The sequence below is a fragment of the Eptatretus burgeri genome, chromosome 1 (genome assembly GCF_056783735.1).
Source record: "Eptatretus burgeri isolate ZD-2024b chromosome 1, Ebu_testis_v1, whole genome shotgun sequence".
Classification (NCBI taxonomy): domain Eukaryota; kingdom Metazoa; phylum Chordata; class Myxini; order Myxiniformes; family Myxinidae; genus Eptatretus; species Eptatretus burgeri.
In genome coordinates, this window is record NC_140961.1 from 72,894,357 (window position 1) to 72,919,654 (window position 25,298).

Here is a 25,298-nt window from a genome sequence, read left to right on the forward strand (position 1 = left end):
GTGCCACGTGCAAGTCGAACTGACAGTTAGCCGGCGGCCGCACCATCAATCCCATAACAAACCCACGCATCACATCCAGTCGAGATCTCAATGCACGTCCGAACGGACGATCAGTGTAGCCTGGAGACATATCAGTGTCATACAACAGCAAAAACATCGTCTGCTCCAATGCAACCTCCCCTTCACGTACAGCGCGTTCTCCCAGTATAATTCCCACACATGAGAGGGTAGCGGACCGTGGACTGCCCTCGCAGCTGGAGATCAGAAAGACCTCTTTATTCGCAACGATCGCCTGCAAGCTCTTCACATCACATCGATCATATCGGTCATCCCATTGATTGATCCCAACCAAACATATTATGCTCACACGCGGACTGTCGGCATTTGCTTTAACAATGCTAAATCGAATCACTTGTGCAGTGAGAATCAAACACACAACAATTAGCAATTCATGAATCACATCGTCTGTACGCCTCTTGGTTGTCACGACGTTGAGATGACTTGCTTGTCGTCGACGGTCGCGTTCCGCGAACTTCTTGAACACGACCGGCTCGCTCCAATCCCCCGCTGAAATCGCCTGAACGACACGGGTGTGCACTGTATCACGAGCGCAGCGGGAGCACGAGAGCTCGTCGCCGCTGGCCTGACCCCCGTTGCTCCAGACCCGTATATCATCGTCGCAGGAAGCAATGAACGGCAGCCCATGCTGCATCATCGCGGCTCCCGTCGCCGGAACCTCACCCTCGGGTCTCGAGGGAGGCCCGGGCCAAAACGGAGGTACGTGCCCCGAAGGAGGCACAGGTGCACCTGGAGGTACGAATTCCGAAACAGGAAACTCCTCCTCCTTACGCCGAAACCCCAACCGGCCCGGCACGGGCCGCTCAAGGTCACCGGCTGGCGCCATCCAGTCTAGCCCGAGGCGAGCCAGCCAGTCCCGGCCCAAAAGGGCGGGCCTCTCCCCTCGTACCACAAACAATGAGAGTATGGCGCTTTGACCTCGGTAGACCACCGAGACGTCTGTCACAGCCAGTGGTGCAATCGCTTCGCCGGTGTACGTGCACAGCGACAAGGTCGTCTTGACCAGGTGAACACCGCGAAGGTCACGAGCAGCCCGCTCGCCCATGACCGACACTGCAGCCGCAGTGTCAACTTGAAACACGATCGGCGCGCCATTCACCTCGACCTCCACTGTTATTGGTCTTGTCACCTCCGGACCAATTGAAAACAGGCTCAACATTGGTTGCATTTCCTGCTCCAGTCCGCCAGGATCGCTATGCCCTGGCTGCAGGCCGCTCTCCAGGTCGCTGGGGTCGTCCCGCACCTCGCTATCCAAGACCTTAACGGCGGCCCCCGCCATTTGACACACACGCTTCAGATGTCCCACCTTGTGACAATGAAAACACACGGTGTTCTTATACGGGCACACCCGCCGCAGGTGCGGTCCTCCACATCCCCAGCACCCCTGGGTGTCCATCTCGCTTCCCGCGCGGCCGCGCGCGGCCACGGCCCGCACCGAAAAGCGTGCGCGTGACCTGGGGCACCTGGGTCATCGCGTGGACCCCGGGGTCACCTGACATGCCCCAGCTGGAATCACCCGTCACGTTCTGGCCGGCGATGGCGCGGACATCTATGAGAGTCTGCTCGACAGCTGAAGCAGTCTCGACCGCCGAGTCGAATGTAATGTCGACACTTCGCATTCGCAGAATCGCCGACACCATCTTCGCATCTTGCAGCCCAGAAATAAAGCGATCTCTGAGCCGAGCTGGACGCTCCTCCGCCGTGAACTTGCAAGCCACGGCCGAATGCTTCACCCGCGCCACGAAATCTGCGACGCGCTCCTCTGCACCCTTCGCGAGGTGATCGAACTAGTACCGAGCCAGCTGCAATGACTTCTCCGGCGCCATGTGGGCTTTCATCTTCCCTACCGCGTCCTGAAACGACAGCCCGTCGTCACTGGGCTTATCCGGCGCTACCAAATCACTTAGTAGCCGATAATGTTCCGTTGATAGTGAGGCGAGCAAGATCGATTTGCGTTTGCTCTCGTCGTCTACATCATTCGCGTTGAAATAGCATCCCAATTGTTCTGAAAACAATTCGAAGTCGTCTCCGACGAAGACGGGCACTAGACCGTGCGCCGTGCCCCGACCTTCCGCCATCCTCAGGCCGTCCTGCAGTTCACTCGACGCGAATTCGCAGGTGACGGCGAGACGTCTGGCTGCAGGACTCGACCCGCACCGAAGACTGTACGTGCAGGCGCGCGAAACTTGCGACGCGCTTCCCTGGGCTTCTCGCCAGGTGGTCGAACTCGAACCGCGCGAGCTGCGCTGATTTCCGCGGCGCTCTGTGCGCCTGACAATCCAATTGCCCCGGCCAAAGACTCCAAGTCAATACCGACGAAACCCAGGCACTCTGCACACGTCGATCCGAAACAGACTCGTCGCCAATGTAGTGTCCGGAGGGCAGTGGGACTCGGATAGTTGTGAGGGTTGTCGAACTCTGTTTATTGCCCATCCGGATGCACACTACTGCAAACTAGACACACGCCTCAAGCGGCGCAAACACCTATAAGCCTTGCGGACACGTGACCACCAACACCACACCTCCAAGGCCCCACAACGCTCCCCGCATTGTACCCTACCCACGTACGCCACAACACCACAATATATATATATATATATATATATATATAATTTCTGCCATTGAGAGGCAAATGCCGCAGTTCGCTCGATCAGATGATCAGATAATATATACACATATATATATATATATATATATATATATATATATATATATATATATATATATATATATATATATATATATATATATATATATATATATATATATATATATATATATATATATACAGTGTGGAGAACAAGTATTTGATACACTGCCGATTTTGCAGGTTTTCCCACTTACAAAGCACGTAGAGGTCTGTAATTTACATCATAGGTACACTTCAACTGTGAAAGACGGAATCTAAAACAAAAATCCTGAAAATCACATTGTATGATTTTTAAATAATTAATTTGCATTTTATTGCATGAAATAAGTATTTGATCACCTACCAACCAGTAAGAATTCCGGCTCTCACAGACCTGTTAGTTTTGTCTTAAAGAAGCCCTCCCATTCTCCACTCATTACCTGTATTAACTGCACCAGTTTGAACTCGTTATCTGCATAAAAGACAGCTGTCCACACTCAATCAATCAGACTCCAACCTCTCCAAAATGGGCAAGACCAGAGAGCTGTCTAAGGACATCAGGGACAAAATTGTAGACTTACACAAGGCTGGGATGGGCTACAGGACAATAGGCAAGCAGCTTCGTGAGAAGGCATCAACTGTTGGCGCAATTATTAGAAAATGGAAGAAGTTCAAGATAAGTCTTTCTTCCTCAATCTGGGGCTCCATGCAAGATCTCATCTCGTGGAGCCTCAATGATCATGAGAGGTGAGGGATCAGCCCAGAACTACACAGCAGGACCTGGTCAATGACCTGAAGAGAGCTGGGACCACAGTATCAAAGAAAACCATAATTAAGACACTACGCCGTCATGGATTGAAATCCTGCAGCGCACGCAAGGTCCCTCTGCTCAAGCCAGCGCATGTCCAGGCCCGTCTGAAGTTTGCCAATGACCATCTGGATGATCCAGAGGAGGAATGGGAGACGGTCATGTGGTCTGATGAGACCAAAATAGAGCTTTTTGGTTTAAACTCTACTCACCGTGTTTGGAGGAAGAAGATGGATAAGTAGAACCCCAAGAACACCATCCCAACCATCAAGCATGGTGGTGGAAACATCATTCTTTGGAGATGCTTTTCTGCAAAGGGGACAGGACGACTGCACCTTATTGAGGGAAGGATGGATGGGGCCATGTATCGTGAGATCTTGGCCAACAACCTTTTCCCTCAACAAGAGCATTGAAGATGAGGCGTGGCTGGGTCTTTCAGCATGACAACGACCCGAAACACACAGCCAGGGCAACTAAGGAGTGGCTCCGTAAGAAGCATCTCAAGGTCCTGGAGTGGCCGAGCCAGTCTCCAGACCTGAACCCAATAGAAAATCTTTGGAGGGAGCTGAAAGTCTGTGTTGCCCAGCGACAGCCCCGAAACCTGAAGGATCTGGAGAAGATCTGTATGGAGGAGTGGGCCAAAATCCCTGCTGCAGTCTGTGCAAACCTGGTTAAGAACTATAAGAAACGTCTGATCTCTGTAATTGCAAACAAAGGTTTCTGTACCAAATATTAAGTTCTGTTTTTCTGATGTATCAAATACTTATTTCATGCAATAAAATGCAAATTAATAATTTAATAATCATACAATGTGATTTTCAGGATTTTTGTTTTAGATTCCATCTTTCACAGTTGAAGTGTAGCTATGATAAAAAATTACAGACCTCTACATGCTTTGTAAGTAGGAAAACTTGCAAAATCGGCAGTGTATCAAATACTTGTTCTCCCCACTGAATATACATATCATCATTTAGGTCAGTTGGAAAACATTTTTAGGATCCAAAAACAAACAAACAAATAACCAGTCATTGTGGTGGGTGTATCGAAAAATAATCTTTAAAATCTTCACCACCCAGCAGTGAATTCAATACAATTGCAACAACATCCATTGGCAACATTCCAAGGTGTAATTATATGCATTGATTCAAACTTTTGAGTAGTCCTCCCTTATTCCATCCAACAGTTTGCACAGCCAGTCATTCAGAGGAACCAATTGGTTGGCAGGAAGGTCTGGAGGTGTGCACACTCGCCTCTAAGTTGTCGAGCCTGGGTTTGAATCTCAGCCCAGCTATAAACTCTCATCCTGGTGTTTCATAGGCAGGGTGAATCATCAATGTGTGTGCTGTCGCTCGGACAGTCGTTAAACTGGTCGTCCTGTTGGCCGGAATTAGTTGGTGGACGTTAAAGATCCCACGGTGTCCTTCACAAAGAGTAGGCAAGTTTGTTTCTGAAGCGCTAGTACCATGGCCAAATTCCAAATCCCTACCCTAACCTACAGAGGAAATTGCATCAGCGGTGTCGCTATGCCCTCAGCCAATGATGCTACACTGCAGTCAGGATCGTGCTGCATACAAAATAAAAAGAAGAGGAACCAACAACAATTGTTTATTCTTTGAAAAATAAAGTTTGCTTTTTGTTTTTAATATTTTCATGTAAAATCGCTTGAAAGTGGCTCAAAGTTTTTGGGATTTTTTTTGCAATTATAACCATGATTTCGATTTCCCCATTTCATTTATTCCTCGCCTGCCTTTCCGGCTCTTTATTCAACCACCAGTTCCACAAACTTATCCCAGCTCATCCAGTAACTGATTTATTTATTGCCCTCGCCAAATGTCAGCTTTTTGCTCACCTCGTCTCTTTTATCCCAGTGTTAGGTCACTTAAACTGTCACTCTATGCCTACCTCCCCTCCCCCACACCCCCCCCCCTGTGATTGTCCCTCCAGTTGAAGATGTCTTCCTCTCCCAATACCACTGACAAGCTTTTGTACTTCTACTGATCTTTGCCCCCACTGCCTTCCTTTTAAATCTGGACTCTCTTGTATGCATATCCCTCGTATACTATTCCTCTCAATGTTGCTGAACTTGCTCTTCCATGAACATCGACCTTCATAAGAAAAATTCCCCAGAATATTTTTGTTAAAGTTATCGCGTAAATATCAAAAGCAAAGTAATTTGAATAACAAATTACTTAAAAAAAATTGTTCATACTCTTACCTGGAATGTTGAAATATAAAAAAAATACACCGAAAAAGCCATTTTGTGCTCTGCGCATCGAAATATTGATTATTTTAGTCTCTTCCAATAACCTCCTGAACTCATCATCCATTTCCAAAATTCAATTGAACGAAATGCAACCAAGCTTAAAGATCAGCTCAATGAAGTCATCAATTCACTCTGGATCGTTTGGACAGGTTTAGCGACCAGCAAAATGACTTTCAAGGCTACGCTTGTCCACAGCCTGGCAGCCCTCGGTTGTTTAAATTCCTGCGTACACTGCGTAATGTAGTCCAGGAACAATGACACTCAAGGTTATAGTGAGTGGGGACCTTGAGAAACCAGTTTGGGAATGAGAATGAGAAATAAACATCCATGCTTTCAACTTCAGTTTCTCTTTTGAAAATGGAAATCTTGACGTTAAATTGCCTTGAATTATTGAGAATATTTTGAGCATCCTGTGCCTTGCTTGCTCTGGAATTCTGTTTGAACTTTGTTGAACCCCCCCCCCCCCCAACTTAAAATGTCAAAATATGGTACTCAGAAGAACCAAAGTTGGTCGTTCCAACGAATTTTGTTTCCACTAGGCCTGTGCTGCACTTATAACCTTATAATAATGACAAAGAAAACCAGAAACGGTTTGCAAAAGTCGCCAGAGAAGCCCAATCGGAGAAAATTGCCCAAACTTTGGACTTGTGGCTTATAATGCAAAGCAACAGATGAGCACAGCAATTGAAATAACTGTTTGGTTGTTTGGGGTTTTTTTCTCCGAGTAACGCTGCTGTTGACCCAGAGACGATGTCTGCTTGCTGCATGTAAAAAGGAATAAAATGGCTGTCCAACAAGAGAATGGAGCAAGAGGAATGCCACTTTGACAGACTAAACTTTCTGCCTACAAGGAAATAATCATTTTGACTTGAAGGAAAGTAGTTTAACTCTATTTCGGACTGGAATTCCGGGTGTAATCTGTGCTCGACTATTCGTAGCATTTATTGTTGCAATAGCACTTGTATACTCACTGTGGAAAGCTTTTAACCAAAATCTTGGGTCTGAACCCTCTTTACGTCAGTTGCTCGTTTGATCACCATATTGATTGTGATATGTCCCTTTAATGAAAATTTTCTGAAAAAAAAAAAAGAACTTACGCTCCTTTTTTGTTGAAAATTATGGAAATTTACTTTGGAGATGCACATTTTGAGTATTAAGATAAAATCGATCAGAGGAAGCGAACTTACCTACAGGCTGTCTAGTCTGGGTTCAATTCCTGGTATAGATTATCATCAGACTCCAAACTCTCATGTTGGTGCTCTGCAGGTGCCAGGTAGGGTATTTGCTTCATACAGTAGGTCGTTCTTTAAGAGTAGAAGTTAATTCTGCTGCTCTGCCTGCTCACACTCGATTGTCGATGTTATATATTTAACATTGCCTTTGCCTGGTGTTGGCTTCATGGTTACGGTGGCTGGCTTAAGATCTTAGGGTCTTGAGTTTGAGCCCGTCGTGCCGTTAAGTAACACCTGGAGGGTTGACTCAGCCTGCCATCCTTCCGAGGTCGGCAAAATGAGTACCAGCTTACTGGGAACAGGGGCACTGCATTAGTGGCGCAGCTGCACTTCCAGATAATGATGGAACCAGCAACCACAGGCTGCATACAAAACAACATTGCCTTTTGTAAGATTAGGCCATTACTGTGTTCCCTGGACTAATTCTGAATTCCATGTCAGATTGAGAAGAAAATGGCAAACCACCCAGCCTATTCGTTTCCGTGAAACTGCATTAGCAGCACATCGTCTCTTCAAAAGAATGGAAATTTATTTTCAAAGGTGACAGGAAGGAAGGATGACAGGAAAGTTTATTGGTAGCATCTTGTCTGATGCCTGCTTTGGTATGCAATGTTTGACGGTTCAATCCAACTAAAACTGCTGTGATGATGTGGTTCCAGCAAATCTCCATGATACAATTGACGACCATGATGTCCTTTGCAAGGCCATGCTTTTGGGTTAGTACCATTGAAAGATACAGTTCATTCGATCAATCTCCTCATTCATCTCTTCTTAAACTCTTCTCATTCTTCTACTTCTCCTTACACCATGTCATCAGTATGGGGCAGGAAACTCATAGACCGTATCCAGTTGGACCAAGTCCTTCACCACCTGGCTGGCGATGCCTGACGATTGCCTGTACCTGTTAGGGTTAGAAGTTTGGAATTTGGCCAACATACCTGCCATAATTCACCTACACTTCATCAAAACAAACTATGGGATCTTTGATGTGCACAGTATTAGCAAAATGCAAGCAGATGGGTCCCCAGCTGAACTTCCATCTGAGGGATAGCACAGCCATTGACACAGCAGCAATCCACACCTTGCCTTTGAAGCAGAAATCCAATTTATAGTTGGGTCAAGAATAGAATCCAGACGAGATATCTCAAAGGTAAGTGCACTCTGTACCATCTTGATGGGCAGATTTCATGATGCAATCGATGATGCAATATGGGATTCAGACATTCGGAAATCCATCAGGACCATACTCTGTGCAGAGTGTTTGTGCTGCCAAAGCATTCTCCTTGGCTATTGGGCACAATCCTGGATGGGTCGCCACTCTGACACAGAATGATTTATGAAGCTGGCACTCATTTTGCCAACCCCACCTGGTATTAATTCAACAGCCGAGTGGGATTTGAACTCAGGATCCAAGGATCCCAAGCCCATCACCCTAACCATTAAGCCAACACCAGGCATACATTAGGAAATGATGAACCTTAAATAAATGGGATATGTGCTGAAAGTCTATGGGTGTACAGTACATTATATTAAAAGTTAGTTATATGTAGATTTCAATCAAAATTCAAGTTAAGTAATCAGGTATGACACAGGCGTCATGCACGAATTCACATTCCCATGTATGACTCCCCGAATAACCTTGTATTAAACTTTTAAAAAACAATCCTCCAGTTTGCGAGAGCTTATTTATTCATTTCAAATGCAGCTTTTGGCTGCTGGTTGCATCATTGCTGGGAGTGCAGCTGTGCTGCTGATGCAGTGCCCTCTGATGGTCAGAGCAGGAATTTGGCTGGGGTGCCTTCGGGAAGGACGTCCAGCAGCTAATTCTGGCACATGGAACGCACTGTTTAACATCCATTTGAGGGACGGCACACACATCGATGCCTCACCCTGCCTGCGAAACACCAGGATGATTGTTTATAGTCTGGATTCAAACCTTGGCTAGACAGCTCCATGTGTACGTACATACCTCTTGGCCATCCTGCCAACCCTTTGCTGCAGAGGAGCCAAGTGTAGCTATGTGATCCGACATGACATGGCTAAGGTTAAAAGTACACAGTCTGGTTTTTATATATTTTTGAGTAACTGTTTTGGTTTCCATTTCATTAAGATTAATCACTTGTTTTTTTTTTTTTAGTTATCTTCATGCTGTGGCCACCAAAATCTTATATAATATATGTTCCCCTACAAGGAACTTCAATGCAGGAGGAGGCCATTCGACCCATCAAAGGCTGCACTATTATCAAAAATATTATCCATGCTCTCCCGATTAAATGCCGAGTGTCAAGCATTAGGAAGCAGTCTTTGGTATGACTTGTGGTTCGAACCATCAATCTCCCAAACACCGAGAGGATGGTCTGACCATTGCGCCATGATAATGATAATTATGGGGCATTCACTTACCATTACATGTAACCATTCTACATATTACAGAACCTAAAAAACACAGAACTTTTCCACCCTGACATTCATATTTGGGTAATTCCATGGGAAAAGTTACCTGGTGGCTATTTTTTGAAAGTACATTTTTCATTAAACCTTATATACCATATGACAGATCATGAATTGAAATAATTGAATTTTTGCAATATTAGCTTCATCAAGCAGTGTCTGTATACATTGTGGTAGCATCTCCGGACGTTTATTACGTCCGTTACGCTCAGTTGTTACGTCCGTTACATTACATTTGCCATAGTACTGCCTACTTGGTATCATCAATTCCTCAAATAAATACTGGGAATACAATGACGTACCTATACCAAGCTGCTATACCAGATTTAGTCTTCTGTCGTCGAACACTTCACAGAAATCTGTGAGCAAAACGATCATCATGCTAAAGCGGGTATTTTGACTGTTACGTCGTTACGAAGATTCGTCATACCGTAGCACTCAGGCAAAAATTCTTAATCTCATATAATTACCATTTCCTGGCACCTTTGTGTTCACTGCACAAAATAAACTAATACATTTGGTACAATAACCTTGTTCTTTATGAAATACTTTTGAGAACTGCCAATAAGTTGTCTGAATGTTACGTCCGTTACGGTGGAATTACTCATTTCTAATATTCCTCTACGTTTTGTTTATATTTTCTTCTGCCAAATATTCATTATTTAAATACCCCCCACCCTCACTTTTTATCCCCATTTATTGATGGCCCTTAGGGAATTAAAATGGAAGCTTTTCGGTGTGTGTGTGTGTGTGTGTGTGTATGTGTGTGTATGTGTGTGTATGTGTGTGTATGTGTGTGTATGTGTATGTGTATGTGTGTGTGTGTGTGTGTGTGTGTGTGTGTGTGTGTGTGTGTGTGTGTGTGTGTGTGTGTGTGTGTGTGTGTGTGTGTGTGTGTGTGTGTGTGTGTGTGTGTGTGTGTGTTGTTCAATACACTCACACACACACCTTTTTATTGATAGATCAGACAGGGAAATAGGTTTGAGTATCTGGCAGGAACACAGGACCAGGGACCAGGGATGGTTCCCATCGTGTGCTGCCTTTTTGGCTGCTGGTTGCATCATTGGTTAGGGGCGCGGCTCTGCCGATGATGCAGTGCTCCTATTACCAGTGGAGTGGTGCTTATTTTACCGACCTCGGAAGGATGACAGGCTGATTCAACCCCCTGGTGTTAATTCAGTGGCCAACGGGACTCAAACTCAGGACCCTAGGATTCCAAGCCACCGCCCGAACTGCGAAGCTAACACCAGGCTACCAGGGATGGTAAGTCCAAGGTAGAGGTGTGGAGGAGGATTCAGGTGCATGCGGATGCGTGGAGGAGGGTAGTGGGAGCAATGGCAGATAGAAAGATATCAAGGAAATTGAAAGGGAAGGTTCTGATGTCGTGTGTAATGCCAGCCTACATTTACGGCCTGGAGATGGTGGTGCTGACACACACACAACAGAAGCTGCAGGTTTACGAGAACAACTGGGTCAGGAGGGTTGTGGGAGTTTAAGAGGATGGATAGAGGGAGGATGGATGAATTGAGGGAGGAGATTGGCATGTAGATGAGCTTGACAGGGAGATTGGTGAATTGCTGGTTGAGATGGGCTGGACACTTGGTGCGGATGGGGGAAGAGAGAACGGCAAAGAGAGCGGATAGATTGATGGAGCAAGGTAGGAGGAAAAGAGGTAGACCGCTGTTGAGATGGGAGGATTGTGTGAGGAGGGATATCAGTAAGGTGGGGGTTGTTGGAGAGTGGGAGTTGCCTGAAGACAGAGGGAGGTGGAGGAGTATGGTGGTCAAGGCAGGGCGGAAGATTGATGCCATTACATCTCATTGCTTATAAAGGGAAGAGGAGGAGAATAACAGGTGTAATGAACAGTTTAAAAGGCAAAAAACTTACTCAAATCAGAGTCGGGTCAGGATGTTATTACTTCCACCACCAAAGGTGAATGGAGGTTATGTTTTCACCTTTGTCTGTCTGTGAACAGAATGTCTCAATAAATTATGTATGGATTTGAACGAAATTTGGTGGACAGGTTGGGTGTGTGACAAGCACGAATTGTTTAGATTGTGGTGAACATTGGAATACGAGAAGTTTTTAAATAATTCTTCACCATTGAGAGATAGGGCCATAAAAGATAAATAGCACGATATCTCAAAATGTTTTGGATGGATAATGATAAAACTTGGTGGATGTGTTGGGTAGGTGACAAGAACAAACCGATTACATCTTTGTGCATGACAAGGACGAATGGTCTGGATGCAGATCCGGCCTATCAGTGGGATACAAAACGTAAACTGTGTGATGTGTTTGGAGCAAAATCAATTATTCTCAGATCTGATGCAAAATAACAATTACCATAATTGCAATTTTTTGTGTTGACATTTTAAATTGAAATTCTAGCAATTTCATGAAATATTTTTAATGATCGTAATATATAAGTTGAACATTCTTCTTGTTTTACCAAGCTGTGTTAAGCCAGAAAGAAAAAAATAATCCCTCCATTCTGTTCAACAGTCTTCCAGCTTCTGCATAGGTCCTCCTTTCTGTCATTTACAGTGTCAACTCATCCATATTTTAAGTGAAATCCGCTCTTTATGAGCTTTTCTATTCCTCCTCTGTCAGTTAGTTGATCTCATCGAGTTTCCCTTTCACCGTCAGTGTTTATACTCCTTCGCCATCTTTCTTGCAGCTCTTCTATGAGCTTAAACATCTGTACATAAAAGGGTCTGGGTGCTTTGCAGGAAGGGCATTGCACCAAAGGGTATGCCACCTTCTTGAAGGAAACCAAATGCTTTAGTGTGCTGCCAACTGATATGCTGTTGATGGTGTGTTCTGACAAGAACAGAGTTCTCTGTTTTTATGCAATGTTTCTCTCACAGCCCTCAAGATGAAGATCAAACAGGTGAAACAAGAGGGCGGCGACAGACTCATCATGGCGAATCCTCGCAAACAGAAAATCGTAAAGAGGGGTTCACTTCGCCGAAAGCAGTTTCGTCGCTTGAAGCTTCACCTCAAGAATGGAAACGGATGTCCTTGCCCACAACTTGAGGACACATCAGGAAACTTTCTCATCATGGGTAGGAAACTCAATGAGCAGTTTCTTCTCACATCTATCCACCGCCTTGAGAAGAAGAAATCTGCAGAGCTTAAGAACATAGTTAAGAAACTAAGACGACACAAGTGCACACCGTTTCACTCCACCTTTGAGGGCTAAGCCACATTTCATCATATCCACATATCTCATGGTCATGCTTCAATTCTGCACCTTACAGCTTTTTTTATAATTCAAAACCTCAAGTTACAATGTATCTGTTTGTTCACTATAAAGGCAATTTGTTTGTTTATCTATCATCAGTCATTTGAACATTTGGCCACACGTGTGAGATTTGTGATTTTTCAGCCTTGTTGATGCAATCCGATCAGTGTTTTGAGGATACAAGGTTTTTTTGTTTTGACAATATGTAGATTATAATAACAATACTGGTATTTAACCATTCCCCAGGATGTCCATAAAAAAGTGACAATTTTTTTATTGATTTCATTTTTCAAAACAAAAGTGTATATTATGTAAATCAGTAACTCTTAAGAGTTTTTCCAGGACCTTCAATAAACTGTATTCATTCCTTCATCAATGGTGATTAAAAATGAATTGATGTGACACTGAAATTACTGTGCAAATTGGTAAAACATCTGATATCTAAAAATAAAAATGAGCAAAATTTATTTCATAAATGGGAGCAATTTTACATTTTATTTGATTGACATCTGATAAAAGTCAAAGCCTAAAACGGCACAATCATTTACCTCGATGTATTTATTGAACATTCATCAATGTCGCGTCATAAATGCATTAACGTCTGTACCTTGAGATTCCTACACTTTACACTTGGTGATCGTTCGTACCGATTAAGGCCCAGTCACACCTTGACGTTTTAGCCAGCTTATGCCGATTTTTGAAAAATTTGTCGAAAACGCTGGTACACGTCGAATACGTTATGGGTAAGTTTTGATAACATTGAGAGCACGCTGAAAAACACTGCCATACGTCGTAGTACGCTGGCTTTAAACGTTGTACTTTTCGGTTGTCCTCAAATTTTCCATGCTTGAAATTTTAAGACTTATGCCAGCGTATGACTCACACGTTCTGCATAACGCTGGCCATAAGTTGTAGGCACGTCACGCGATCGTTGACACACGTTACTTGCAAGTTACTCATAAGTCGAAACACGTCGAGGTAATGTTTAGCGTACCCGAAACTTATTTCTAACCTATGAGTAACATGTTGTAGGCACGTTACGTAATCGTTGACACACATCGACACACGTTACTTGTAAGGTGCTCATAAGTCGAAACACATCAAGGTAATGGTTAGCGTCAGTGTTCCAGACTCCCTGTTTTTTTTTTTTTTCCTTCCTTCCTTCCTTCCTTCGGTATGATGGTGATGTTGACACTTCGATTTCTAGTGCGGTTATAATATAATATAATTAATAGGCTGCCGCTCAATGACTTAAATCATAACCGCACTGTACACTGAACACCGTCATACCAAAGAAAAAAAAGCCGGGAGTCTGGAACACTGACGCTAACGATTACCTTGATGTGTTTCGACTTATGAGCAACAAGTAACGTATGTCGATGTGTGTCAACGATCGCATATCGTGCGTACAACTTATTCCCATTGCATGCGGAGCGTGTGTCATACGGCAAGTACGTCGTAAAATTTTCAACATGTTTAAAATTACAAGACGTACTCCACTTACTACGACGTATGATAGCGTACTTTAGCGTTCTATTCACATATACCAAACTTACCCATACCGTATTTGATGTGCGCCAGCGTTTTAGACGCATTTTTCAGAGGTCGGCATATGCTGGCAAGATCGCCAAGGTGTGACTGAGATGTTGACACTTCCATTTCTCCGGCGGTTATGATTTAAATCGTTGAGCGGCAGGTTTTTAATAGGCTACGTCACGAGTTCGTCGGCGATACGTGCAGCGCGCTATGCATAAGTTAGACTATCTTTGGGCATAGGTTGTGAACGCCGACAACAGGCTCAGCATTCGTTGGTATAAGTTATCTGAAGACAACGAAACATTCTGTGTCCATTACTAATATGTTATGCATACGACCAACTCGTTATGAATATGTCCGAATCTTTAAAAAAAAACATCAAAAGTTCAACGTAAGCCAGCGTTTTACATACATTTTTATACGTTGCCATTGCTGGCTAAAACGTCAAGGTGTGACTGGGCCTTTAGCAAAAGGAATTCTGAATGAAAATGATTGAAAAGTTACATAAATATGCCAATGATTATACACTGGCTGCCTTACAAAATGTTGTGCATGGTTGTACCAAAAACAACTTTTGCGGTTCTCAGCAACTTCGTTAGTCAGGGTAAGGTGGGGGACAGAACAGAATTAAACAGTGCAGCTATCAAGCTGATGAGATACAGTTAATAGATTTGGTTTTGGAAAAAGCAAGTGGCTGTTAAAATGAACCTTTTTTGGAATAAGAGCCACGTGCAATTGATGGACAGGAATGGTAATAGACAAATATTAATGCAAAAGCAGTGATATCCTGTGTTGTAATTTTTCTCTGGATAGATGCTCGTTTATGCTGCCAATAATAGTTTTGTCTTGTAATAACCATAGTTTGCAAAGTTTAGCTGAAAAGAAAAAAAATTGAAGTTTCTAAAACTACCTTTACAATTGACTTTCCAGCAATAAAGAATTGCCTCCAACTTTCTAAGCTACAGTTGTGCAAGCTCCAAATGAAAACGTATTTGACTGTGTCACTGTTTTGTACAATCATTCCACAACCATGGAGGCGATGAGGTTTGTGTAGGGGAAATATGAGTAAATTGGACCACACCTGCTTTTCCGTAAATCAACGCGATGACGATTTTTTGGGGGTTGTTTGGGCAGCGTCTCGCACCTCCCCTGCTACAACGCAAGTGATCAAAATTGGCAGGCAAGGAACGAAGTGAGCCAGATTATAATCAATCATCATTGTTAAATGTGTCACTTGAGTTGGGAATACTTGATAAACATCATCTTTTTTTTTAAACATTCACACTCAACAAGACCTATTATTTAGCAATATATCTCATGCAAAATTTGATATTTCTCTCAAGCTGTTTTCCTAAACCATGTTCTGAATTAATTATGACGACGTGTAGTTTTGTTTCACCATATTGGCATATGTAAAAGCATATTGTGTAAATTGCACCGTTACATGGCAGCTGCATTGGCACAATAGAGATTGAATTTAATGCCATAAGTAAAATCATAAGAATTATTTCCGTTCTGGATCGAAACAACAAATAAATTGGCAAGGATGGAGAACCATAATTTGGACAATATCCATCTGTGTGATGTAAAGATATGTGGAATAATGAATGTATCAATCATGAAGGGGACCCTTCCAGTCAAAGTACCAATTCAGAACTTCACTTTCATCAGCAGCAAGGGTTTCTGATCGGCGGATCGCTTCAATGCTTATTGGGTAGTGTCTGTAAGTGACATTTCCCCGATGCCACAAAATAAACCCAGGGTAATAAGAGGGATGCACACACGACTAAAAACTGAGGCTCTGACATCTAGCACCTATGAGCAAACACTTTCCAAGATAAAAGCAAGGGAGATTCCATACAGGGATGTCCAAAAAATGGTCCGCAATGCAAATGCCCTATGCAGGGAGGACATGATACAATGTCACGTGTGTGAGGGATAAGTGCACAATATTTGTGATGAGATTGAAACAAGGTCACATTATACTTGTGACAATTACCTAAATCAGTAATAAGTTAAATTACAGCTGAATAACATCTGCACATTTGCTAGAAACTCATAAAGGACAGCTGTATGCATAGTTGATGCCGTAAGGGCATTCTGGAGTTTATGTTTAGTGGTCCACTTTTGATTATTGCATGTGTCTCCATGGAGGGAAATTAGACCAGACTCTATCATATTTTCCTTTGTCAAAGTTTCATAACTTTTCCTTGGAGAAACATGTAGTGTCTGTGTGGTTTGCCTTATGGTATCACTGTATATGGAGAAGAGAAAGTCTTCATTTTGACAAGTTTTCCTGAGGTGGTCTAAATTATCCACATTTATCCATAGTCTTCAGAGACCCCATACCTGTAATGCAAACCACATGAGCGGCACCACCACTCTAGCCATATTTACCCGAGTACATATTCATGGTTTTCCTTGGCAAGCATCTCGCCATGTGTTAGCCAGACATGGGACTTCACTCTGTTGGACTTGGCTGGATTATCCCGGATCTCCCTCACACTGCCTCACCTCAATATGTCCACAAGGGAAAGGTTTTTAAATGGCAAGAGCTTGCTGTCCCAAAATGCTGTCTTTTTTAACCCTGTATACTGAGAACCACAGAAAGCTACACACACCTATTTGTTACTCTGGTTTTGGTTATACTTCTCTTCGTAAGATCATCATCATAGAATGGATAGAGTGAAATATTTCTGTCGTTGCAAGTAACAGGATGAACTCACACGTTTTGAGTTGGTTATTTGTTCAATCGGGTCCAGGAAAGTGGAGCCTTTTGAGGCTGTCTTTTGTAATGTATTATTACAGAAAATACAATGGCATTATACTTTGTTTTATCAAATTCAGAAATGAATCGTGATGAAGCCAAAGTACAACTTTAAATATATTATATTCATTCTGTGTTCGGAGTTAGCTTGATGCAGTACACTAATGGAAAAGCAGTCTAAACAATGAAAGGCTATTTCGTAAAATGTTAGTGACTTTTTGTATTACAATGAGTTATAACGTACGACTAAAGTTTTACCTAGCAATGGGACATTATTACGATTTTAATATTCTTTCAGTATACTAATAGATTTTTTTTTTGTAACTTGTTGTAATAAAAATATAAAATATCTGGTTTTGTATTTTCCAAGTTGCTTTGACATTTCAAACACTTGCCATCGTGATTTGGAGCTGGGAGGAGGTGGGGGTGTTGTGGGGGGGGAGGAGGGAGGGAGTATATTGAGACTTCATCAGTGTATATAAGGTGAGGTTTTGATTTTTCAAAGATGGAAGCTGGATTTTGACAGCAAGATTGAAATAAGAACTAAAACTCGATTGTGCGACATTAAAGCAGTGCAGGAAGGAGTTGGTACGTAAAACAGATGCTAGACAAAGACATTAGTATATTTTTACATTAATTACAATGACAGGAGATAATGGTCAAACATAGTATTTGGGATTTGTCACCATAGGTTTTTTTATATGGGAACACAAACAGGATTAGCAAAATGGCCAAGATAAATCCTCGGCTTTAGAAACGGTCACAATAGTTTCCACAGGTTGTATAATGAAGAACATGAAACAACTTTCAAAGTGTGTAGTTTGGTTTGATGTAAAATGATGGTTGTGGCACGAATTAGTCTATTATTGTTACAACATCTTTAATGTCATGGATTGTTCTCACGTTTTAATAGGGTCGGACAGGGAAAGTTTCTGGCCCAAGTGTCAGAAACTGCCTGGCCAGGCCTGATGTTTCCCTGAAGGTGACAGGAATTTGGAACTTGGCTGGGGTGCCAATGATAACTAGCCTGATCAATGCAAAAGACAACATGGGATTGTTAACATCAACCAACGCATATAAACAGCCAACTAATATTTTGTCAACAAAGTCGAGACTCAGGGAAGAGCAAGAACCATGAAAGAAAAGAACAGCAATGGAACAAAAAACAGAAATATGGGTGGAGCGAGAGGAGGAGAAATCACTTTAACCCAGAAATTTTTTGGGAGGGTTAATGAGGGTAGAAAAGATCACGAGTATGGATGGGAGATGACTTGAGGAGGAGGAGGAGGATAACAACCACCTTGAAGTCCGAAGGGCAGAAAGGAATTGAACAGACTCAGAAAGTTGATTGCGCAGGTGAGTGAAAAAGAGGGAAAATTAGTGTAGGTGAGAAGTGAGCTTGGACTTTGGGAGTTGGAGAAACCAAGGGGAGAGGAGGGACATGGACAGGGTAGAGTTGCAAGACCAGAAAGGAGGCAGTGAAAGACAGAAAAGCCACCAACTTGCCTGTAATGCGCGAGTAACAGGCCGAGAGGTTATGCTTCATTGTGAGTGATTCAAATAATTTTGAGGACCTTTATATCCACAGCATAAATAGTTGAAAAGTGTGAGGTGGGGTGCCAGTCCATAATGGAGATCAAGACCTTGAAGGTTATTAAAGTTCAGACTTAAATCATACCATTCCTTGCATGCCGTAAAGGTGCATTGGGCTGCCGAGGCAGTTTCATTGGCAAGGAGGACAGTCCTGGACGGGTTTCCACTCTGGCGCAGGTTACCACATCCATCCATTTATTGTGACCATACTCTGTGCAGAGCGTTGGTGCTGCAGAAGCAGTCTCCTGGGATATTGGGCACAATCATGGATGGGTTGCCACTCCGACGGAAGATACTCGAATGGCTGAATCATCCCAGCAAGCTGGTATTCATTTTGCCGACCTCAGAAGGATTACAGGCTGAGTCAAACCCACCTGGTGTTAATTCAACGACCAACATGGGCTCAAACTCAGGACTTTTCAGTCCCAAGCCAGCCATCTTAACCGCCAAGCCAACACCAGGCTTAAAGTTCACACTTCCCAAGGAAAAAATTGACATGATAGAGGATGCACATTGGGCAGTTGGCTTGGAGGTCAACTTTGAAGCCCAAGAGAGATTGCAGTTGATGGTGGGACCCAAAATGTTTTAGGGACAAACTCAAGTATTTTTTGTTGAGAGATAGTGATTCAGCTCTTTCCCAAATTGATTCCTTTACACCTCGAGCAAAAATCTTTTTTTCTCCGTCTAAGATGACCACTTGACTGTTATCAAAGCTGTGACCATGCAGAATAAAGTGCCTGTACACAGCAGAGTTCAAAGCCTCTTCATAAGCTGGACAATGATGTTGATTCATTTGGGCCTTAAGGGTTTGCCAAGTTTCTCCCATGTTGGTCTCAGTGCTTGATGGGTCTCCACATCTGCTGCCATACACCAAATCGAGTTTTCTATCCTTCTGGATCTTTTCCTTAACATGAACTAACTGGCTGCACAGAATTCTGCAGGGTTTATATGATGTTACAATGCCAAACTTGGAGAAGGATCTTCTTGCTTTCTCAGCTAGCCCAGCCACATACAGAATGGTCACTCATGTCATATTTTCTTGAGCTGTGTCCTGTTGTTTTTCACCAGACAATGATCTTGTTTTTGCTACTTCCTGCTTTCAAAAAAAGACCATCCAGGGTAACCACACTTACTGAGAGCACTCCTCATATTCTCCTTGTCACACCATCTGAGATGGATTCCTTTACACCATCCGAGGTGAAAAGGAATCCATTTGGGAAAGAGTTGAATCACCATCTCTCAACAAAAATGGCAGTTTGTGACTTCATCTGTCACGTACGTGGGACAAAGCTATAACATCTCTTCCACGCCATCTGCAACGATCACGTGATGCCAGGATTAGTCTACAGACCGATTCCAACTCACCTTTACCACTGACAGAGGTCACGTGATGATTCTCAAGCTTCTTCTTCTTCACTTTAACATCTGCCATAACCAAGGTGAGTGGAATGATGCTGAAACATCAGATTTACTAACTAGTAAGTCCAGCTTTTTTCAATTATAAACTTTTACTCTTTTAATTTGACTATATGAATAATAACAACCTGCATCGATTTATTCGAGTGATTTGTCAAGCAAGTCGATGGGAGGGTTTACGAGATAGTCCTTTTGGAAAGACAGAGTCAGAGGGTGAAATTTTCCAAGGTTGAAAGATATATTACAAATGTCGGACCAGCTCCTGGTTCTATCAGTGTCTGCAGAGAGGCAAGAGGCTGCTACCTACCTATCTAAAGGATGATGGATGGTATGGCAGAGGGTGGAGTTGTCAGCAAAAAGATGAGGAAGATCTAACATAGAATCAGACAGATCGAACAGGACTGAGCCCATAACATTGCCTTGGGGAACTCCAACCTCGACAGGGAGAGGAGATGGGAGGATCCTTTTGAGTCACACATTTACAACAAGAGTGGAAGTCGTCAGCAAGTCATGAGAGGAGGTGGCCTTGGATGCTGTAGGCTGAGAGTTTGGAGAGCAAGGCAGGGTGACAGACTGTGTGAAATGCATGGAATTTGTCCAGAGAGAAGTGCTGACATCCTGTCTGAGATTTAGGGCCTACATTCATTGTTGGGAGAGCAGCAGAAGGATTTCCAGGGTGGATTGACCTGGTAAAAAAGGAAACTGATGGTCTGAGATCAGGCCATTGGAGAAAAACGAAGGATTTCATTTCAACTGCGATGGCTTCCATGACTTTGGTTAAAAGTGGAAGTAAGCTAATGGGCCTTCAGTTAAGAGGATCTGTTTTTGCACCCTTTTTGTATAATGTACTGTTTTGACTGACTTCCAAGAAGATGAAAGGTGACCTCGGGCAAATGATAGGTTGAACAAAGCAGAAAGAAGATATGCAAGAGTGGGAGAGTGGGTTCTCAGGATGAGGCCACTGATACTGTCTGGGATTATCATTAAATCAGAATCAAGGGCTGTCAGAGACTTCTCCACCTTCTCAGGTGAGAAATATGCAGTGTCCAGGAGCAATTGGGTATGGTTAGTTATGCGAGTTTCGGAAGCAAACAAGCAGAGTAAAGACATTCGGCTTTCTGATGAGCAGAATCGGCTCTGGTGCCTTGAGGAAAAGGATGGAGAAAGTTGCTCATTACCACGTCCAGAAAAGAGGATTTGCCGTGGACTGAAATCAGATTCAGAAAGTTGACAGATTGGATCAGGCTTATTGTGGTGCAGAAGTGTTTTGCTGCAGTGCCGTGGCTGGTTGAAGAGGTAGCAACTTCCACCCAATTGGCATGTCAACAATTACTGCATATGAGGAAGAGAGAGTTGGGATGGGTTGTTAAAAGTTGGTCCATGCTGGGAGGGAATACATACACATATATATATATATATATATATATATATACATATATATATATATATATATATATATATATATATATATATATATATATATATATATATATATATATATATATATATATATATATATATATATATATATATATATATATATATATATATATATATATATACATATATATATATACATATACATGCCTGGTGTTGGCGCAGTGGTTAGGGCAGCGGCTTGGGATCCAAAAGGTCCTGAGTTCAAGCCCCGTTCGGCCACTGAATTAATACACCAGGGGGTTGACTCAGCCTGTCATCCTTCCGAGGTCGGCGAAGTGAGTACCAGTGTACTGGGCCGGTGTATACCCCGGTTAAAATAGGTGTACCATATCCCTGTGTCGTAAGAGGCGACCAGGGTTGCGTCAGGAAGGGCATCCGGCGTAAAACATGTGCCAAATCACTATGCGGATCATACGGATGATCCGCTGTGGCGACCCCTGACGGGAGCAGCCGAAAGAAGAAGAAGAAGAAGATATATATATACATATATATACATATACATATACATATACATATACATATACATATATATACATATACATATATATACATATATATACATATATATACATATATATACATATACATATATATATATATATATATATATATATATATATATATGTTAAACATCCTAGCTTGATGCAGCAGCAATGTGTCTGCGACACGAGCACATGGTCTTCGCCTCGCTGTACATCAACCAGGAGATGGAATTGTAGTCGGGCATATTAATAAAACAAAAACGGGCCCTGCTGACCCGATAAAGACAAAATGACATTAAAACATCATGTGCAGATGTGTTCATCAATCTTGTTGCTCCATCAAGCCAGTTGGTTTAACTCATAATTTAACCGACTAGGTTTGCAAGGTTACAAGCAAACTATTGTGTGGTATGTTGGCCTGACGAGCCCATAACAATGGTGAAACCATGTTCGATAGCCCCACTGTCCCTTAGAATCCTCAGTTTTTAAAATAGACTAAAACGTGACCTATGGAAACCATCCGGAATTGGAGACGAAGTGGTATGCATGCGCACATAACGTTTAATGTCATGCTGCCTTTACCAAGCCCGAAGGGCCTGTGTTGGTTATATATATTTTATCGAGTCATCATTGTGAAGATGTTTCAGCACAGGGAAAGTAGAGCTAAAGTTTGGAGATTTGGTGGGATGAGAGAAGTACATGGACAGTGAGAAATGTTTTTGATGTAAAGCCCAACTCCACGAGCAGGACAGGATTCTGGCCTGTCGAAACAGAGGAGACCTTAGTCGGGAAGAGACACAGAGGCACCAGGGGCATCCTGGAGAAGAGTGATTCTGTTAAGCACTTGAAATGAGAACTCCATTTAACCACTGTATGAGGGATGGTGCACTTTTATAAACTCCCTGTATGTTGAGAGAGCATAACAGCATTTTTGAGCATATATGGACAAAATATTCTCATCATCATGCTTTGCTTGTGCATACTACTTTGCATAAAGGCATGACAGGGTGTGAAGCCCAGAATGCTCACCCAATCGCATTCATGATCTCTTCTGCACATGCTGTTTCTTTTCTATCATTCTGTTCATGTGAGCCACTGTTACTCTTTGGTGTGTTATTGCCTCTGGCAACGAAGATGGATGGAGTTTATGTTTACACCCATCTGTTTCATTGGCTGTCTGTATGTGAGCAACATCTGAAAAAGTTATGAATGGATTTGGACGAAATTTGGTGACTATGTTGGGTGTGTGACAAGGACGAATTGATTTGATTTTGGTGAAGATCCAGATCCGGATACTACAATTTTTTATTTTGTATTTATTTAGTGATTCTTCACCATTGAGAGGGATGGGCCAAAAACGATATACAGCTGGACATCTCAAAAAGTTATGGATGGATTCTGAAGAAACTTGGTGGACAGGTTGGGTTTGTGGCAAGGACGAATTTATTTGATTTTGGTGAAGATCTAGATCTAATTTTTTTTTTTTCCTTCAGCGATTCTTCACCAATCATTGAGAGAAGGGGCAAAAACTTTCTAGAGCACAATATCTTAAAACATTCTGGGTGGATTATGACAAAACTTGGTGGATGAGTTGTTTATGTGAAAAGAACAAGCCAAGTCGATTTTGGTTCAGATCCAGATCCAGATCCGGACTATCAGTGGGCTTCAAAACAAAGACTGTTCAGCCTGGCAGAGGTATGCACTCCATGGAGTGCTGTTCTAGTTTCTCCTTTTTTCCTTGTGTATGTCCATCCCCACATCCCACCCAATATAGTCTCATAGCCTGGAAATCTGTAGCCCTTTGTTTTTTGTGTTTTTTTTTTTAGCTCTTGCATGAGCCTAGACTCTTGTATATATATTTTTTAAAAACTGCTTAAATCTAACCAAAGTAATTTCAGCATGTTTATGTGCCATATGTCTTGAATCGGTGCCCATCCAAAGCTAGCGATTCCAATAAAAATTACCCCCGTGTGGGGGTGACGGTCGTCTCTATAATACCACAAGTTCTCAATGTTCAGTTATGACCGAAGACTACTGCACATCTCGACTGCGCAGTTTGGTTAAAGATGACTCGGCATTTTGGTGCACGCGCGCACGAAATTATATTTTGAAAATAAATGCCGACGATTACATTTCGGGTTTTGAAACTTTTGCACCTTCGGTGGAAAATGTATAAATATATAAGGTCAGCTGCTATGCGATTGCACCATTCACTAACTTTTACCATGCCCAGTAGAGAATATATAGCCTCCTGAAGGTAGGGCAGTTTTTGCAAACTTTGAAGTCACGTGACGTGAAAACGAAAGCGAAATTCGAAAATGTGTCCCGCCCAAATTTAGATATTGTCCCATACATTCATATGCCACAATCAAATTCAAGATCGCTTGAGAAATGGCGGAGGAGATAGAATTTGAAAATCGTCATTTTCGCAACTTCAAAGGCCTCGTGACCTTGACCTTGAAAGTCAGACCATCGTGCACGTCTCATCGACCTCAATCAGGATCACTAATGACCAGATCTCCCATTTCAACTTCATTGTGAACGGACGGACGGACGGACGGACCGAAGGACATCGACACCCATATTATTAGGTCATGCTCGAAAAGATGACCTAAAAATAAAAAAAGAGCTTGTGAAGTTGTGGTTGTTTATAAAAAAAAAAAATAGAACTATCAATAGTCATTTGCTTGATAAAGATTTTGTGTTAGAGACAAAATAAATGTACAAATAGGAAATATAGGGTGTCCCCCCAAAAAATACAACTTTTAAAATGCATCGTTTGATCCTAAAAAAGCAGTAATTTTGTCACTAATGCTTCATTTCTTGTTGCAGAGACCCTGAAGTTTATTTTGATACCAAGCAAGCAACAGGAAAATGCCAAGACTGACCGTACAACAACGAACGAAAATTGTTGAACTTTGGCACCAGACGAAAAGTGTCGTTCAGGTGCAACGTCTTTACTCGAGACATTTCGGAATCCACTTGCGCCATGCACCAAACTTTCGGACAATAAAGTGCACCATCGCAAAGTTTACCAATGTGGGAACCATCTGTGACCTTCACAAGGGTCACAGTGGTTGGAAGAGGACGGGTCGTAGTGAAGAAAATGTGGAAATGGTGAGACAGGCGGTTGTTTAGAGTCCAAAAAAATCGATTCGACGACTTTCTGCCGAGACAAACATCCATAAGAGCACCGTTCAGAGGATCCTTCGCCAAGACATTCATGCCTTTCCATACAAAATTCAAACGGAAACGGTGCTTACTGATCAACAGAAACGCAAACGACTAGACTTTGCAAATTGGTTCTCAGGTAAGTTGGAGGAACATGCAGACTTCCTCAAAAAACTTCACATGAC

At 42.7% G+C, this 25,298-nt stretch overlaps 1 protein-coding gene and 1 long non-coding RNA gene across 3 annotated transcripts in view; one reads left to right on the forward strand and one right to left on the reverse strand.

The window, feature by feature from the left end:
- The window catches only part of LOC147034736 (secreted frizzled-related protein 1-like), a 113,950-nt gene extending 96,588 nt beyond the window's left edge, over positions 1-17,362 (forward strand). The window contains exon 3 of the mRNA XM_085888097.1: positions 12,332-17,362. Coding sequence (XP_085744223.1) covers positions 12,332-12,666 — 335 coding nt within the window. The 3' untranslated portion in view covers positions 12,667-17,362. The remainder of the gene's footprint in view (positions 1-12,331) is intronic.
- The window catches only part of LOC147034737 (uncharacterized), a 91,398-nt gene that overhangs the window by 59,859 nt on the left and 6,241 nt on the right, over positions 1-25,298 (reverse strand). The window lies entirely within an intron of this gene.